At 38.7% G+C, this 16,328-nt stretch overlaps 1 protein-coding gene across 2 annotated transcripts; it reads left to right on the top strand.

The window, feature by feature from the left end:
• Positions 1 to 7,374: 7,374 nt before the first annotated feature.
• LOC130083068 (serine protease HTRA2, mitochondrial-like) lies at positions 7,375 to 15,037 on the top strand. Of its 2 annotated transcripts, XM_056248038.1 has the most exons (8): positions 7,377 to 7,974; positions 12,038 to 12,242; positions 12,450 to 12,644; positions 12,780 to 12,812; positions 13,040 to 13,148; positions 13,236 to 13,305; positions 14,287 to 14,382; positions 14,470 to 15,037. In XM_056248038.1, the coding sequence occupies exons 1-8, from the start codon at positions 7,526 to 7,528 to the stop codon at positions 14,633 to 14,635; spliced, it is 1,323 nt and encodes a 440-aa protein (XP_056104013.1). In that variant the 5' UTR covers positions 7,377 to 7,525; the 3' UTR covers positions 14,636 to 15,037. The 2 variants fall into 2 exon arrangements, with proteins under 2 accessions (XP_056104014.1, XP_056104013.1); XM_056248039.1 differs by lacking the exon at positions 12,780 to 12,812 and having other exon boundaries at positions 7,375 to 7,974.
• Positions 15,038 to 16,328: the final 1,291 nt, after the last annotated feature.

Raw genomic sequence — 16,328 nt, 5'->3', positions numbered from 1 at the left:
GAAACACTTAGTGAAAAACCTTAGAGAATCATTTGTTATGATTCGGATCACGTCACGCGTATCAAACTACAAAAGTCACGTGCTTTAAGTAAACAAAGCTTCGTTGCCACGTCATAATTGTTTCGAAATTTCATTTGGTTCACCAAAAAAAAAAAAAAAAAAAAATCCAATGGTTCACCGCTAGGGGAGATCTCATGAACCCATTACCAGTATCTATCTTATTATTTTTACCTGATCTCGGATCAGTTTTATAAATTTGTACACATTTAATGACACATTGGCATAATAAAAAGGAAGAGTTGTATTTAAAAGTCTAATTTACAAAACTCAATATAAAATGAACAAAACAAGCCCTACAATTGAATACAGTATCACTAATTTATAATGTGTCTAGTAAATTCGGCCATCCTTCACAATCGGGAAGCTTTCACCGTGTCTAGATGGCGCGAGCTGCCAGGCCGATTTCTACGGGGTGCTTGCGTGTGTTAAGCGCCCTCAAACGAAAGCAATGCTGTCTACATTGGATGCGGCGAGGGGCGACGGCGACGCTACACAACACATTACCAACAGTCAACTGTTCGCGCGCGCTCTCTGCCTCTCGCTATTTGCAAGAAATCCCTCTACAAATGTAGCCTATACGCAATGACGCAAATTTGCACGTATAACCAATCACACACACACATCCTTCTCCGGGTACAATAATATATTCTATTCATTTAAAGCAATGCTTATTATACAACCCAAAATATTAGCAACAAACATTTAGATGAAAACATTCATAATAATAAATAAATCTGAAAACGATCTCTTTAAGGTAAACACATGCAAACCACAGAAATACATTTGAAAACTGAGAGAGATGATAATTATGCAACTTATCAAAGGGGAAAAAAAACTTAGGATTAAGAAGCTGTTAGAATTATTTAGCAAAGCACCTGAAAATAAAATAAATGTCATAAACGTCAGTATAGGCTACTAGAGTTAAATGAGCAATCATAAATTAAACATACTTAATCACTCTTTGTATTTGTATTGCATATTCAGTTTTATTCTAACGAAACAGGATAGATTTCCCGCCACTCACAAATACTTGATTTCAGTGAGCGCCTTGCTCTATTGTGATGTCATAGAACGTTCGCTGAGACAGTAGAGTGCAAAGTTATCTTGCAACTTGTAGAGAGTCGGCGAGTGATGGTGAGTAGGCTGCTTTTTATTCAGGGTTTGGATATTTGAATTTTATTTCATAATTGCATTACTCAGATCAGATTAGACTCTACTTAACCCTCTGATGGTCTTCAAAAAAAAGTCACACTCATGGTCTTCGGGGTCTATTGGACCCCAGACAACAACATTTAATTTTGTAACCGAACAATATTTTTTTTTTTAACAAATATAATTTTACTCTGTTTATTAATGTTTTTACTCAACATTTGTGCAGTTTTTGGAGAATTTATGATTTTTTTAAAATTATTATAAATAAATAAATAAATATTTAATTAAATAGGATTTTTACAAAAAAACAGCATTTTATGTTAAATAAATTTTATAAAAGACCCAGATTTCTAACTTTCATTCCTGGGGATACCATGGATAATTTTACAAGGTTTAATGTAAGATTTTTGCCCATTTTTTGGAAAATACAGGTTCAAATTTGTAATAAATCACTTTAACCACTAGATGGCTATAGAGCTCCATTATATGCTATTTGCTATTTGAATTACTGAAAGATTTAGTTTCTAAAGTTGGATTCAGTTGGATTCATATCTAAATATTATAAAATCACAATTATAACAAAAATAAAATATTTTTTGTCAAAATTTAGCATTTTTTGTACTGAAAAAACACTATGCATGGTAAACCGCATGACTTCTGCAGACAGGGTTGGAGCAGGTTTGGCACTTCACTGTTGTTGTTGTTGTTGTGTGTGTGTGTGTACATTTTATTTTTATTTTTATGTGTACAGTGTCACCAATTTATTTTTGTGGTGGTTCTTCATTTTGTATGATTTTATTTGACAAATTATAAGACTTTTTATAGCCTTACAAATGTATTCCTGTGTGTGTGTGTTTGTGTGTCTGTGTGTGTGTGTGTTTGTGTGTGTATGTGTGTGTGTGCACATTTTCAATGCGTCTAAGTGTTACCAATTTATTTTTCTGGTGGTTCTGCATTTTAGATTATTTTATTTTACAAATGATAAGAGAACAGTTTTTATAGTCTGTATATATTCCTGTATAAATGTATTCCTGTTTATGTGTGTGTTTGTGTGTGTGTGTGCGCCTGTGGTGAGCATGATAATTTTGGATTGTGGATGTTTTTTGCATTGTTGGAAGTGTGCCACTTTATTTCTGTCATTTCTGTCTATGTGTTCTACGTTGTTTCTGATTTTGATGATGTTATTTTGTCTATTTTGATAGCGGGGTCCAATAGACCCCGAAGACCACGAGTGTGACTATTTTTGTCACGCCAACATAAAAACAGATATCATGAATTTTTTTTTTTTTTTTTTGTAGATCTAGAAAGTGTTGAGAGCCGTAGAAAGTTTCAAACCATTTGGACAAAGAGAACATTTTTTTTAATTTGAGCAAAAGTCATTTGGGGTCCAATAGACCCCGAAGACCATCAGAGGACAATAGAATGTTATTGACTCGATGCAGATAAATGAATAGGCATGACGATATACAGTGGTATAGGCCTAATTTGTGTCCACAATTTAATATGTAAATTGGGTTTGATGTTTTTAATATAACGTTAGCTATTTGTTGATTTGCTCCCATACACATATGATAACCTCCTATATTCTTGATAATTAATGACACATTATTACATAATCAACACAACACATTAAATCAACAAATGACCATTTAAACATTTATGGAGAGCTCCATAGACGTTATCCTGTCTTTGCGAGGAACTCCGCAGATTTTCAATCTCTCTTGCTTTGAGATCCTTTACATTGACCAACTTGCAGATCTCATGACACATCATAATGAAAGCAGATTTGGCCTTAATGGTTATCTCTGTATCTCTGACTGTAACTGATATGCAAAAGGAGGAACTCCTTATGCCTTTAATGGCCATTTTGGACAGACAAATGTCCATTTGAATATTTATTCTCATTGGTTTGTTAAATGGAGTCTTTATTGCTGTCATCCTATTCTATTCGTGCAGTAAATAAAATGTGCCTTGACTACCAGGCATGATAGACATTTTATATACTAGTCCAAAGTGCCCGTGCAAAATCAGTTTTTGTGTGTGTTTTTGGTAATTGTTGGTTTGGTGTGTTTGAGTGCTCATTGTTACAATTAAACAGCAAACGTTCAGTGACATTTTTAATTGTGCATGGTAGAAAGCAAATACTGATACTGACATTATGACATATAATAATTATGGAAAATTGAATCATATATATATATATATATATATATCATTATCTTAGTTGACCACATTAGTAGTTAAATTTATAATTTATCAATTAATGAAGCTTAATTGTTAATTTTGAATAGATTTGAAGGAGGCTTTTGGACTGGACTCCCTTGCCTCTTCTGATTGACAGCCATGGGCATACACTGTAGAAAATGTATTTTTTCAAGTAATTTGATAAGACAATCAGCTTCCAGGTTTGTATGTGTTTGCTCAACTCATCTCTTCCATTTCTCTGTCTTTCACAGTGTTTTACAGATAGAGATTGCAGAAAGTCAGTATTGTTCAGTTCTTTAGATATCATCATATCCAAAATGGCAAGCTTTCCCATTGGTTTTACTGAGAGTGCAGAGCAGTCCTTAGGTCCTGAACTCTCAGATGAGCTCACCATGGCCCTTGCTGCAGGGGAGTGGTGGGCTATTATGGAGGTTTCAAGTCCCATCTCTGAGGAGCCAGAGTATTGCGACTTCACCTGGCCTCCACGCCCCATATCCCTGAAGTCGACGAAGCAGTGGAGCCAAAACAAGACACAGGGAGCTCCTGTGCCCACCAGGTCCCAACAGGAATCACCTGTGGCTCTTGGGTCCCCACAGAAAGCACCTGTGCCCACTGGGTTTCCACTAGGACCACCTGTGCCCAAGTCTCAAGATTGGCGAAATCTAAATTTCTCTGAGCCTCTTAAGCAGGAGTGGCTGCATCAGCAGAGAAAGTGGAGGCAGAAAAAGACACAGGAAGCACCAGTGGCTGTTGGGTCCCCACAGAAAGCACCTGTGCCCACTGGGTCTCCACTAGGACCACCTGTGCCCCAGTCTCAAGATTGGCGAAATCTAAAGTTCTCTGAGCCTCTTAAGCAGGAGCGGCTGTATCAGCAGAGAAAGTGGAGGCAGAAAAAGACACAGGAAGCACCAGTGGCTGTTGGGTCCCCACAGAAAGCACCTGTGCCCACTGGGTCTCCACTAGGACCACCTGTGCCCCAGTCTCAAGATTGGCGAAATCTAAAGTTCTCTGAGCCTCTTAAGCAGGAGCAGCTGCATCAGCAGAGAAAGTGGAGCCAGAAAAAGACACAGGAAGCACCAGTGGCTGTTGGGTCCCCACAGAAAGCACCTGTGCCCACAGGGTCTCCACTAGGACCACCTGTGCCCCAGTCTCAAGATTGGCGAAATCTAAAGTTCTCTGAGCCTCTTAAGCAGGAGCGGCTGCATCAGCAGAGAAAGTGGAGGCAGAAAAAGACACAGGAAGCACCAGTGGCTGTTGGGTCCCCACAGAAAGCACCTGTGCCCATAGGGTCTCCACAGGGAGCACCTGTGCTCAAGTCTCTACAGATACCATCTGTGCCTGCCCCAAAGCCTCTGAGAGGGAAGCTGCTGCAGAGGAGGCCTCAAGCGTCTTCTCAAGCGAATCCACAGGAAGCGGTAGTGCCCTCTGGGGCTCCGAAGGGAGAAGATATGGCCCCAAGGATCCCAAAAGGTATACTTGTGCATTCGGGGACCACACAGGGATCACTTGTACCTTCAGATTCCCCCAAACTGGGAGAAAGCCTCAAGATCCCTAAAAAGCAGAGGCAGAAGCAGAGGGAGCAGAATATCCCAAAGGGAGCTTCTGTAAGTCCCTTCCATCTCATTCCATCATCATTTTCAGATTTATTCAAACACAAACAAAAAAACATTGACTTCAAATATGCTTCTATGTTTTCTAGGTCCTCTATTCAAATCTTTTTATATATTATTTTAAAACTTTAGAAAGATATGTTTAGATTTAGTCTAACAAGCACTCATTAAACTGCCCAACATGATTATATTTGTTTCTTTAACAGGGCAATGTAGGTGTGTGTCAGCCACCTCCAAAAAATAAAATCTGTGTGGATATTAACAAGAAGGTGCAGCTGAATACTAAACCGAGGAGCCCGGATCGGATAAAGACTTCACACCTGGATCAGAGCAGCATTCCTCCCAGGTCCCAGATGAACCGGAAGAGAGCATTGGTAAGTTCCCTCCTTTTTTCAGATTTAAAAATATAAACACTTTAATAATTTAATACATGACTAGTATCATATTCTTTTCAGTGTATAGAACCCTCACATTGACATTGTAGAAATACACATGTATTATGATTTTCTCTAAGAATCACTCATTAAATCTGGTCAGTGTGACATGATATGTGTGTTCCTTCAACAGGACAATGCATGTGTGGACCAGTCACCTCCACAAAAAATGCCCCGCTTGGCAATCAAAGTCAAAGACCAGGAGTTGGAACCAGGCAGCTTTAAGAAATTGTGCTATATTTTTGCAGCATATTCATAAATTTTTGTAATGTTTTAAATGTTTAATATATATATATATATTGTTTTGGCCCATTTTGCATAATAAAAAATAAAATATAAACTGTGTTTTTGTTTATATATCCAGGACAACACATGAATTAACATGTTATATAAAAATGTGCATTTTAAGTCAAACTAGACTATTTTCATCTCCTGTCTCTGAGCTGATTAAATGTTAAAAAGAAGCTGCACACTAAGCCAAAGGACAACATTATAACAACATATATGATATTTTCTACATTCAATGAGCCTTTGTGGACTACCAGTTTAAATGTAGGTAATCCAACTTGATAATAAAAAAAAAAATAATAGGCTACATTTCAATTTTATTTGCTCAGAAAGGTGGTTAAGGTAGGTTTGCCAACCGTTCCGTTTAATACGGAATCGCACTGTAAAAACAAAACAAAAAAACTTAAAGGGGTGGTTCAGGATTTTGGACATTGGGCCTCATTTCCAAGTTAGCCTGGGTGTTATTTATCAGTGGAGACAGTTTAAAAAAAAATTCATCCAGTCCTTCCGAGTCAACGGTATCTGCTAACCTGCCATTAAAAACAGTTTTACCCACTCCACAGGACACCAAAGCAAAATATAGCTGCGAGCAGAGATGATGGGATGCAGAATGTCTAATTGAAGAGAATTGGCACTGTCTGGTTACTTCCGGTTTATGGACTGGCTGCAGTAACACGTATCTGTCCATGCGGGGGCGCTCGCAGGCGAGTGCACAATGAATGGGAGTCTATGGGGTTTCACCCCCAGAAATCCACTTTTCTCAGGATGTAATTTTTTGTCAAGTAATTTGAAAGTTGCATTCAAAAGGGAGGGCTAAGATAATACACTCTGCTGAAAATTGCATTTTTAAGTACAATTATCTGTTCTAAAAATCCGTTAAAAAGTGTGATGACGTCACATAATAGCAGAATGCTAGCGTGTTACGGCCAACAACGGCCTAACCTGTAAGAAATCGAAAGGACATAAGTACTCGTTCATTCGACTTTTGGCCTATAATCTATATTGAACTTGCGGAATCAACAATAAAATCTATGTTGATTCAACGACAAGCAGGAGAACGAGATACATTTAGCCGTTTAGCTCCATAGGCTCCCATTCATTCTGCACTCGCCCGCGATTTCTAATGGAACTGCAACCAATATGATACACAATGGGGCTAATAGGAAGTGCCAAGGCTCTCAGTTAGACGGGCTCTGACAATACTTATATCAATATTTTCAAAATAAATGCAGATTGAATAATTCCACTCAATAATAGGTTATTATTAACATGGATACTACATTGTTATTATTTAATAATAGTTATTTATTAAATACAACTTATTAAATAATAGTTACAAGAATAATATTTTAGATAATTTGTAATGATATTATATTTATTACACTTTCATCTATTCAAATGTAGAAAATATTTCCGATGAAGGTTTACATTACACAGCGGACTTGTCAGATATTCTAATTTCTAGCAGGAGTTTCCCAGAAATTCCCACTCACATCCTCTCATCAGACATGTCCATACATGCGCAGATGGGTTGACCAGATACTACTTCCGGTACTGTCACAGTCAGACTTTACAGTCAGAGACGAGGATTGGACAGTCACACCTCTACAAGCGTACGTGAAGACCATTTAAACCACATATTCCTATATAGAATAAAGATAAACTATTTAAAGATTTTCAAAGAAACTTTTGCTAATATAATGTATTATACCCAGCGGTCAAGTCCCTGCTTCCATCTGGTTTGACTGTTTTCTACTACAATACATCTGATGCAACATGGCAAGTACACATGTAAGTCGATGTCTCATTAGGACGATCACGAGATGTCTCCGGGACAGCCGTCGCCAACCAAATGTGATGACAGTAAGACCTTTAGGACACTTTTCTAACTCCTATTCAGGTAAGCAGGAACATGTAGAAGTAACGTTACGACCTGTAGTTTCACACCGGAGTTCAGAAGGCAACAGTCGCACCGCTCGCCTGGCAGTCGCTTTTGGATTTGGACTCGGAGGAGCTGCAGCCTTGTATTCATTAAGAAACGAGAACAATAAAGATGCCCTACAGAGCACAGTCTCGGTCAGAAATATGCTTATTGACAGCATATTACCTACTGTCCAATGTGCCTCTCCATTTAAACCTGACAGTCCGCGCTACAAGTACAATTTCATCGCGGATGTGGTTGAGAAGTCCACTCCTGCTGTAGTCTACATCGAGATCGTTGGGCGGTGAGTCTGTTCAAAAATACAATTAAACTGTACTAGCTCCATTGAAAACATCTTAAACTAGCCTAAAATGGTCTTAGCTGGTTTAAAAGGGTATCGCAGTCTGGGTAATATACCGGAGTAAAGATAGTTTGCGGTTTGATTTTCAGTTTTCGTTTCGCTGTGGTCCCGCAGTGCGGTGTCGTGGACATGCAAATAATATCTCATGTCGTTATTCATGATTTGTGAATTTGTGTAACGGTGTTTCTCCGGGTCAAAATCCAAAAAAAATTTATTATTATTATTTTTTTTAAAATTGGGTATAGCTCCAAAAGTCGGTCACTTAGGAGTCTGAACCCAGTGTCACCTTGACATGCTCGATTTGTGAATTTTTTCACAGCAAAGCTCTTGTCTGTAAAACGTTCGCTAACTCCGGTAGACAGGAATGTTGAAAATAGTCGTTTTTCATGTTTAAACAATGTATATTTACAATTTATAATAAACACACACACTGCTGGATTACAAAAACACTTGTTTTAGATTGAACCTGATTTGTGAAAACTTTCACAGGTCAGTTTGGGTCAGTTAACCCTTCCCTGAGTGGTTAACTAGGTCATTCTGATTTGTGAAAACTTTCACAGATCAGTTTGGGTCAGTTAACCCTTCCCTGAGTGGTTAACTTGGTCATTCTGATTTGTGAAAACTTTCACAGATCAGTTTGGGTCAGTTAACCATTCCCTGAGTGGTTAACTTGGTCATTCTGATTTGTGAAAACTTTCACAGATAAGTTTGGGTCAGTTAACCCTTCCCTGAGTGGTTAACTAGGTCATTTTGATTTGTGAAAACTTTCACAGCTCAGTTTGGGCCAGTTAACCCTTCCCTGAGTGGTTAACTTGGTCATTCTGATTTGTGAAAACTTTCACAGATAGGTTTGGGTCAGTTAACCCTTTCCTGAGTGGTTAACTTGGTCATTCTGATTTGTGAAAACTTTCACAGCTCAGTTTGGGTCAAGTTAACCCTTCCCTGAGTGGTTAACTTGGTCATTCTGATTTGTGAAAACCTTCACAGATCAGTTTGGGTCAGATAACCCTTCCCTGAGTGGTTAACTTGGTCATTCTGATTCCCTGAGTGGTTAACTAGGTCGTTCTGATTTGTGAAAACCTTCACAGGTCAGTTTGGGGCAGTTAACCCTTCCCTGAGTCGGTAACTAGGTCATTCTGATTTGTGAAAACTTTCACAGATCAGTTTGGGTCAGTTAACCCTTCCCTGAGTGGTTAACTTGGTCATTCTGATTTGTGAAAACTTTCACAGATCAGTTTGGGTCAGATAACCCTTCCCTGAGTGGTTAACTTGGTCATTCTGATTTGTGAAAACTTTCACAGATCAGTTTGGGTCAGATAACCCTTCCCTGAGTGGTTAACTTGGTCATTCTGATTTGTGAAAACTTTCACAGATCAGTTTGGGTCAGTTAACCATTCCCTGAGTGGTTAACTTGGTCATTCTGATTTGTGAAAACCTTTCAGAGGTCAGTTTGGGTCAGTTAACCCTTCCCTGAGTGGTTAACTTGGTCAGAAAGGTTTCACAAATCAGAATGACCAAGTTAACCACTCAGGGAAGGGTTAACTGACCCAAACTGATCTGTGAAAGTTTTCACAAATCAGAATGACCAAGTTACCGACTCAGGGAATCAGAATGACCAAGTTAACCACTCAGGGAAGGGTTAACTGACCCAGTTAACCACTGACCTAGTTAACCACTCAGGGAAGGGTTAACTGCCCCAAACTGACCTGTGAAGGTTTTCACAAATCAGAATGACCTAGTTACCGACTCAGGGAATCAGAATGACCAAGTTAACCACTCAGGGAAGGGTTAACTGGCCCAAACTGACCTGTGAAAGTTTTGACAAATCAGAATGACCTAGTTACCGACTCAGGGAAGGGTTAACTGACCCAAACTGATCTGTGAAAGTTTTCACAAATCAGAATGACCTAGTTAACCACCCAGGGAAGGGTTAACTGCCCCAAACTGACCTGTGAAGGTTTTCACAAATCAGAACGACCTAGTTAACCACTCAGGGAAGGGTTAACTGACCCAAACTGATCTGTGAAAGTTTTCACAAATCAGAATGACCTAGTTAACCACTCAGGGAAGGGTTAACTGACCCAAACTGATCTGTGAAAGTTTTCACAAATCAGAATGACCTAGTTAACCACTCAGGGAATGGTTAACTGACCCAAACTGACCTCTGAAATTTTTCACAAATCAGAATGACCTAGTTAACCACTCAGGGAAGGGTTAACTGACCCAAACTGACCTCTGAAAGTTTTCAAAAATCAGAATGATCAAGTTAACCACTCAGGGAATGGTTAACTGACCCAAACTGATCTGTGAAAGTTTTCACAAATCAGAATGACCAAGTTAACCACTCAGGGAAGGGTTATCTGACCCAAACTGATCTGTGAAAGTTTTCACAAATCAGAATGACCAAGTTAACCACTCAGGGAAGGGTTAACTTGACCCAAACTGAGCTGTGAAAGTTTTCACAAATCAGAATGACCTAGTTAACCACTCAGGGAAGGTTTAACTGACCCAAACTGACCTCTGAAAGGTTTCACAAATCAGAATGACCAAGTTAACCACTCAGGGAAGGGTTAACTGACCCAAACTGATCTGTGAAAGTTTTCACAAATCAGGTTCAATCTAAAACAAGTGTTTTTCTAATCCAGCAGTGTGTGTGTTTATTATAAATTGTAAATATACATTGTTTAAACATGAAAAACGCCTATTTTCAACATTCCTGTCTACCGGACTTAGCGAACGTTTTACAGACAAGAGCTTTGCTGTGAAAAAATTCACAAATCGAGCATGTCAAGGTGACACTGGGTTCAGACTCCTAAGTGACCGACTTTTGGAGCTATACCCAATTAAAAAAAAAAAAAAAAAATTTGGGGGGGGGATTTTGACCCGGAGAAACACCGTTACACAAATTCACAAATCATGAATAACGACATGAGATATTATTTGCATGTCCACGACACCGCACTGCGGGACCACAGCGAAACGAAAACTGAAAATCAAACCGCAAACTATCTTTACTCCGGTGTTAAACCGGGTCTCCTACCGTGGTCAAGCTGCTGAAAAATTACCCAAGCCTTTCTTTCTTAAAGGGGAAAGTTTACCCAAAAAATGAAAATGATGTCATTAATTACTCAACCTCATGTCGTTCCAATCTTTCGTTCATATTTGGAACACAAATGAAGATCTTCTTGATGAAATCTGAGAGCTTTCTGTCCCTCCATTGACAGCTATGCAACTACCCCTGTGATGCTTCCAAAAGGTAAAAGACATCATAAAACTAATCCATATGAATTAAGTGGTCCATAATTTTCTGAAGAGACACGATCGCTTTATATGATGTACAGATTTTATTTAGGCTTTTATTTACATATGAACATTGATCAGCGAAACAGAAGCTCAACTGAACCTGCTTGATAGGAGCACACACCTCATTGGTTCTTGCTGAAGCTCAAGAGAACGAGAACAAACCTCATTGGTTCTTGCTGAAGCTCAAACTGCTGTGTAACAACGAGAATTAACCTCATTGGTTCTTGCACATCAAGCGAACATGCTTGAACTTCCCTTTACCTCAACTGATGTGTGACTTGATGAATGTTTATATGTGACTAAAATCCTAAATTCAATCTGTTCATCATATAGAGCGATCATGTCACGCTCAATTCATATGTATTAGTTTTACCATCTCTTTATGCACTTTTTGAAACGTCAAACTGTCTATGGAGGGACAGAAACTCTCAGATTTCATCAAAAAGATCTTCATTTATGTTCTGAATATCAACGAAAGTCTCACGGGTTTGGAACGACGTGAGGGTGGTTAATTAATGACATAATTTTCATTTTTGGATGAACTAACTCGTTAAACTAGCCAACAGACCAGACAGCCTGACTTGACATGGTCGAGCAAACCAGTTTAGGCTCGTTCAAGTTGTTTTTCTCAACAGGGAACTTTTGAATCTTTAACGTGTAGATTGATTCTTTGCGTCTTATATTAAATACTGGTTCTTTATAGACACCCCTTTTCTGGTCGTGAGGTGCCCATCTCGAATGGCTCCGGCTTCATCATAAGTAGTGATGGCCTGATAGTGACCAATGCCCATGTGGTTGCCAACAAGCGTGGCGTCCGTGTCAAACTGACCAATGGAGAGACTTACAATGCCACAGTCCAGGATGTAGACCAGGCTGCAGACATCGCCACCATCAAAATCAACGCTAAGGTACCATTTAGCTCATCAAAGGCATACATGACATTTTGAAATATATGAAAATAGAAAACAGTTATTTTGAATTGTAATAATAATGCAGCCATGGTGAGCATAATAAACTTCTTTCAAAACCTTTTCAATGGTAGTGTATGTGTGTGTGTTTGAACCTACTCAGTATGCGATTTTGGACACATCAATACTCTCTGTCTCTCATCCCAGCATCCCCTCCCCACGCTGCGTCTTGGTCAGTCGACTGATGTGCGTCAGGGTGAGTTTGTGGTTGCCATGGGGAGCCCCTTTTCTCTTAAAAACACAATCACATCTGGAATCGTCAGCTCTGCCCAGAGAGGTGGTAAAGAACTCGGCCTGTCCAACTCCAACATAGACTACATCCAGACTGATGCTACCATAGATGTAAGCGCACAGGAAATGGCATTGGAGGATTTGGGTGTAATTGCATGTGAACGCTATATTTGTGTCATTACAATTATTTCATTAATCGAATAATAAATATATTGCATCGTTCAGTTGTTAATGTCTATTTTACAGTTTGGAAATTCAGGAGGTCCCCTTATAAACCTGGTGAGTCACTGACATTTACATAACATACTGCTTGTGCCTTTTGGATTTAAGAACGAGGAAGTTGAGGCGTTTCATTTCGCTTATCAAATTTTATTTTCAGTTCATTTGACTTATAATAGAAGAACAAATATAAACAACAAGAACAAAAACCTGATCAATTTATCTGAGAACCTGGTCACATGTTAGCCTCATGGAATGAAATGACGTTTTATGTTTGTAACCTTCAGGATGGGGAGGTCATCGGAATTAATACCATGAAAGTGACTGCAGGGATTTCCTTTGCTATTCCCTCAGACAGAGTCCGCCTCTTCCTTGAGCGTGCTGCAGACAAGCAGAGTAAGAGTGACCCTTGACCTCAGAGGTTCTTGTTATCATTGATTTTGAGCTCATTGACTGTTTTTGATATGTATCTGTTGTTTCCAGAGTCCTGGTTTGGAGAATCGGGATCAAAACGGCGTTACATTGGAGTGATGATGTTGACTTTGACCCCCAGGTAACAAACTGTTTTTTTTTTTAAAGGCCCCGATATACTCACGGCGAAGTTCTTTTTTCGTTCTTTACTTGGGGGTAAAAAGAAGGTTGAAATACGTGATATACTGTTAGCAAACATCCCACACCGCCCACACTGCTGAGAGCGACGGTTAGATGAATATGTAAATATAAATGAGAAATCAGTTAGCATTTTTTTTTTAAAGAAAGCATAAGAAAAGCATCTGATGGAAGCGATTTGGATATGTTTGCCTGAGCTCTGCAATTCGGCACTCTAGTAAAGTCACGTCACATTTATTTATATAGCACTTTATACAAAATATTGCTTAAAAGCACACAGCTCTACAGTATTAAACATGAAAAACAGTGTGTCTCATTTCATCAGAAGTACCACTTCATTGTCTACTTTAAAGTGACTTTCCAGTGTGTTTGTGTTTTTACCCATGGACGTCTGACCTCGACAGACTGAACAGAAGAAGTGAACCGGAAAAAATTTCCTCAAGAGAAAGAAGGTGGAGCCCCTGCTCACATACTGATTATGTAATCGCCACAGACCAATGGTAGAACAAAGGGGTTTACCGACATTTTCTGGAAAGTTCGCTTTGGCAAGCCTTTTCGAGCTCTTGAAAGGAACACAAAATGAACTTAATTTTGCCCTGATTTTATTCGAAATGACGTCACACCAATTCATTCTTCTATTTAGCTTTATATCAGCGCCTGAAGATTTCCACGTCAAAGAAGGCGGGCCCTCAGTGTCAAATCTACCTATTACTTAATCGATAGTTGTTCGAAAGGTGTTTACAAACCATTGGCAAGCTGTTCCAAACTCCAGAAACAAACTTTGCTTGGCCTGATTTTGTTTGAATTGACAGTAGTTGGTTCTTTGATTTCGCTTGAAGTATATTGGGTCCTTAAGTGTTTGCGAGATGGTCACCGAGTCAAGTGACTTTTTCAAACTTTAAATGGTGTCTTTTTCTCCCCTCAGTATAATCGAAGAGTTGAAGATGCGTGACGTGTCCTTTCCTGATGTTTCTCATGGAGTTCTTATCCACCGTGTTATTATAGGATCTCCGGCCAGTAGGTAAGCAGCAATGGTCTGACCCCACTGCACTCTTCTCAGTCTGTTGATAGAGGCCTCCTATTGGTGATGTCATTTCCTGTTTCACAGAGCCGGAATGAAACCAGGGGATGTTATTGTTGAGGTAAACGGGGTAAAGGTGAACACGTCAGAGGAGATCTATAACGCTGTGAGGACAAGTGACAGCTTAAACGCGGTGGTCCGCCGGCGTGAAGACCTACTTATGCTGAACATGACCCCAGAGTCCACAGAGTGACATTATGTGAAGATTATGCATTTAAAAAAGAGAGTAAGAAATATTGCTATTGCTGAGGATAGATGGTGAGAAATGAGAAGTAAGAGATAATTTGAGAATCCATGTGAGAAAAAATTATTATTGTAAATGATTTAAGAAGGTAATGACTAGACTGAACAGTCTAGTTTGTTTAGCAAAGCTGTACATTCATGTAGTTGAAATCTTTTAATTGTGCAGGTTTCTGGACGTATGTGAATTCGTGTGGATGACTGAAAACCGCACTGGATTAATCTCGGTATCCCCGGAAGCTACACTGTATCAGTATCGTTTTTAAAGGAAAACCACTAATTATTCGTTTTTGGGATTGTCAAAAGAATCAATGAACATTTGACCTCCCTAATAAAAGTGGGTGCTATTACGACATTGCAGATGTTTTGAATTTATCTCATTTTCCAACATTTGTATTTTAATACATTTCAAAAACAGCTGTGATTTTGCAGGAAAACATTGGAATATCATAGTATTTGGCTCATCTCCATTATATACTCAAAGTAATCAACTCCCACTGACTAATTTTGATATGTGGAGTTCTAGAATCTTCAGTTCAGATGTCTTTAGAATTGTTACCCTGCGTCCTGCTTTGTGGTTACTGAATTTTCCGTTCTGAATGTAGAGCTCATGTGCATGTAACCAAATAAGAGTTTGATCCAGAAAATTAATATCAACTTGTTAAGCCGCTCACACACAGCTTTCAAAGTTGTGTGATGAACCGTTTTCACATTTCCAGAAGTCAGACCGGAGACTAGAGCAAATATATATTTTTTTGTAGGCACTATCCCTATTTACTACAATAGCAATGGCAAAAATCCATGATAGCGTTTTTCAAGACTTTCCCAAAGAGGGAAATAATATGGAAAGATTGATTAGCAGTCAGAAGAGAGAATAAAGTGTCAAATTTGACATCATTCCCTCAACCATTTTATTAGAAACCCTCGCAGCAGCGTTAATAAACTGCCACGGTAATTTACTGCCAAGTTTATATAACACAAAGTAGCATTATAAATGTATAGTTTTATTTAATGAAAATATAGAAAACTTTACTAGATTTTGGATGGTGAAAACTGGAAAAGTGTCATCACAATGCTGTTCTTTTCACTCTACACAACTGTCATCGCTGATGTGAGTTCCAGTCAAAACACATTTCAGAATTCTGAGATATAAACTCGAAAGTTGAGAAAAAGTCAGAATTGTGAGATTAAAGTCACAATTACAAGCTTCCGCACGTTTGTAAAGTAAGGTGACTAATAATGTATTATGACAATTTATGTTTATTGGCTCATGAAACTTGAACATATTTGTATTACAAATTGTTATACTTCAAATACTTTATTTTTCATCTTTAAAAGTTGCCTATGACATGAAAGGGTTCATTTTACTGTAGCTAAACACATGAATGCATAAACAGGACATTGTGGGGAAGAAAACGTCACTGAAGCTTTAACAAGTCATACATAAAAGGCCATTTGAAAGTAAAACAGGATCCTACATTGAGTCAGAGCTTTGAAGCATAACATACATTCACACTTAGCAACAGCTTTTAAACACGAATGCTCATCTGGAATACGAAACATTCAAGTACTTTTAACTCACAGAGACAGCAGCACATTGGCTGTGATGCATCAACAAGGCTTTTTAAACCTTTAAGAAAATAAGC

This window comes from Rhinichthys klamathensis, unplaced genomic scaffold (assembly GCF_029890125.1).
Source record: "Rhinichthys klamathensis goyatoka isolate OS25496 unplaced genomic scaffold, OSU_Roscu_1.1 h1tg000053l_1, whole genome shotgun sequence".
Classification (NCBI taxonomy): domain Eukaryota; kingdom Metazoa; phylum Chordata; class Actinopteri; order Cypriniformes; family Leuciscidae; genus Rhinichthys; species Rhinichthys klamathensis.
This window is presented reverse-complemented; position numbering and strand designations above follow the sequence as displayed.

Coding starts and splice junctions, on each gene's coding strand:
- LOC130083068 (XM_056248038.1), top strand. CDS start 7,526: ATGGCAAGTACACATGTAAGTCGATGTCTCATTAGGACGATCACGAGA. Junction 7,975..12,037: donor TACATCGAGATCGTTGGGCG/GTGAGTCTGTTC, acceptor GGTTCTTTATAG/ACACCCCTTTTCTGGTCGTG. Junction 13,149..13,235: donor GCGTGCTGCAGACAAGCAGA/GTAAGAGTGACC, acceptor TGTTGTTTCCAG/AGTCCTGGTTTGGAGAATCG.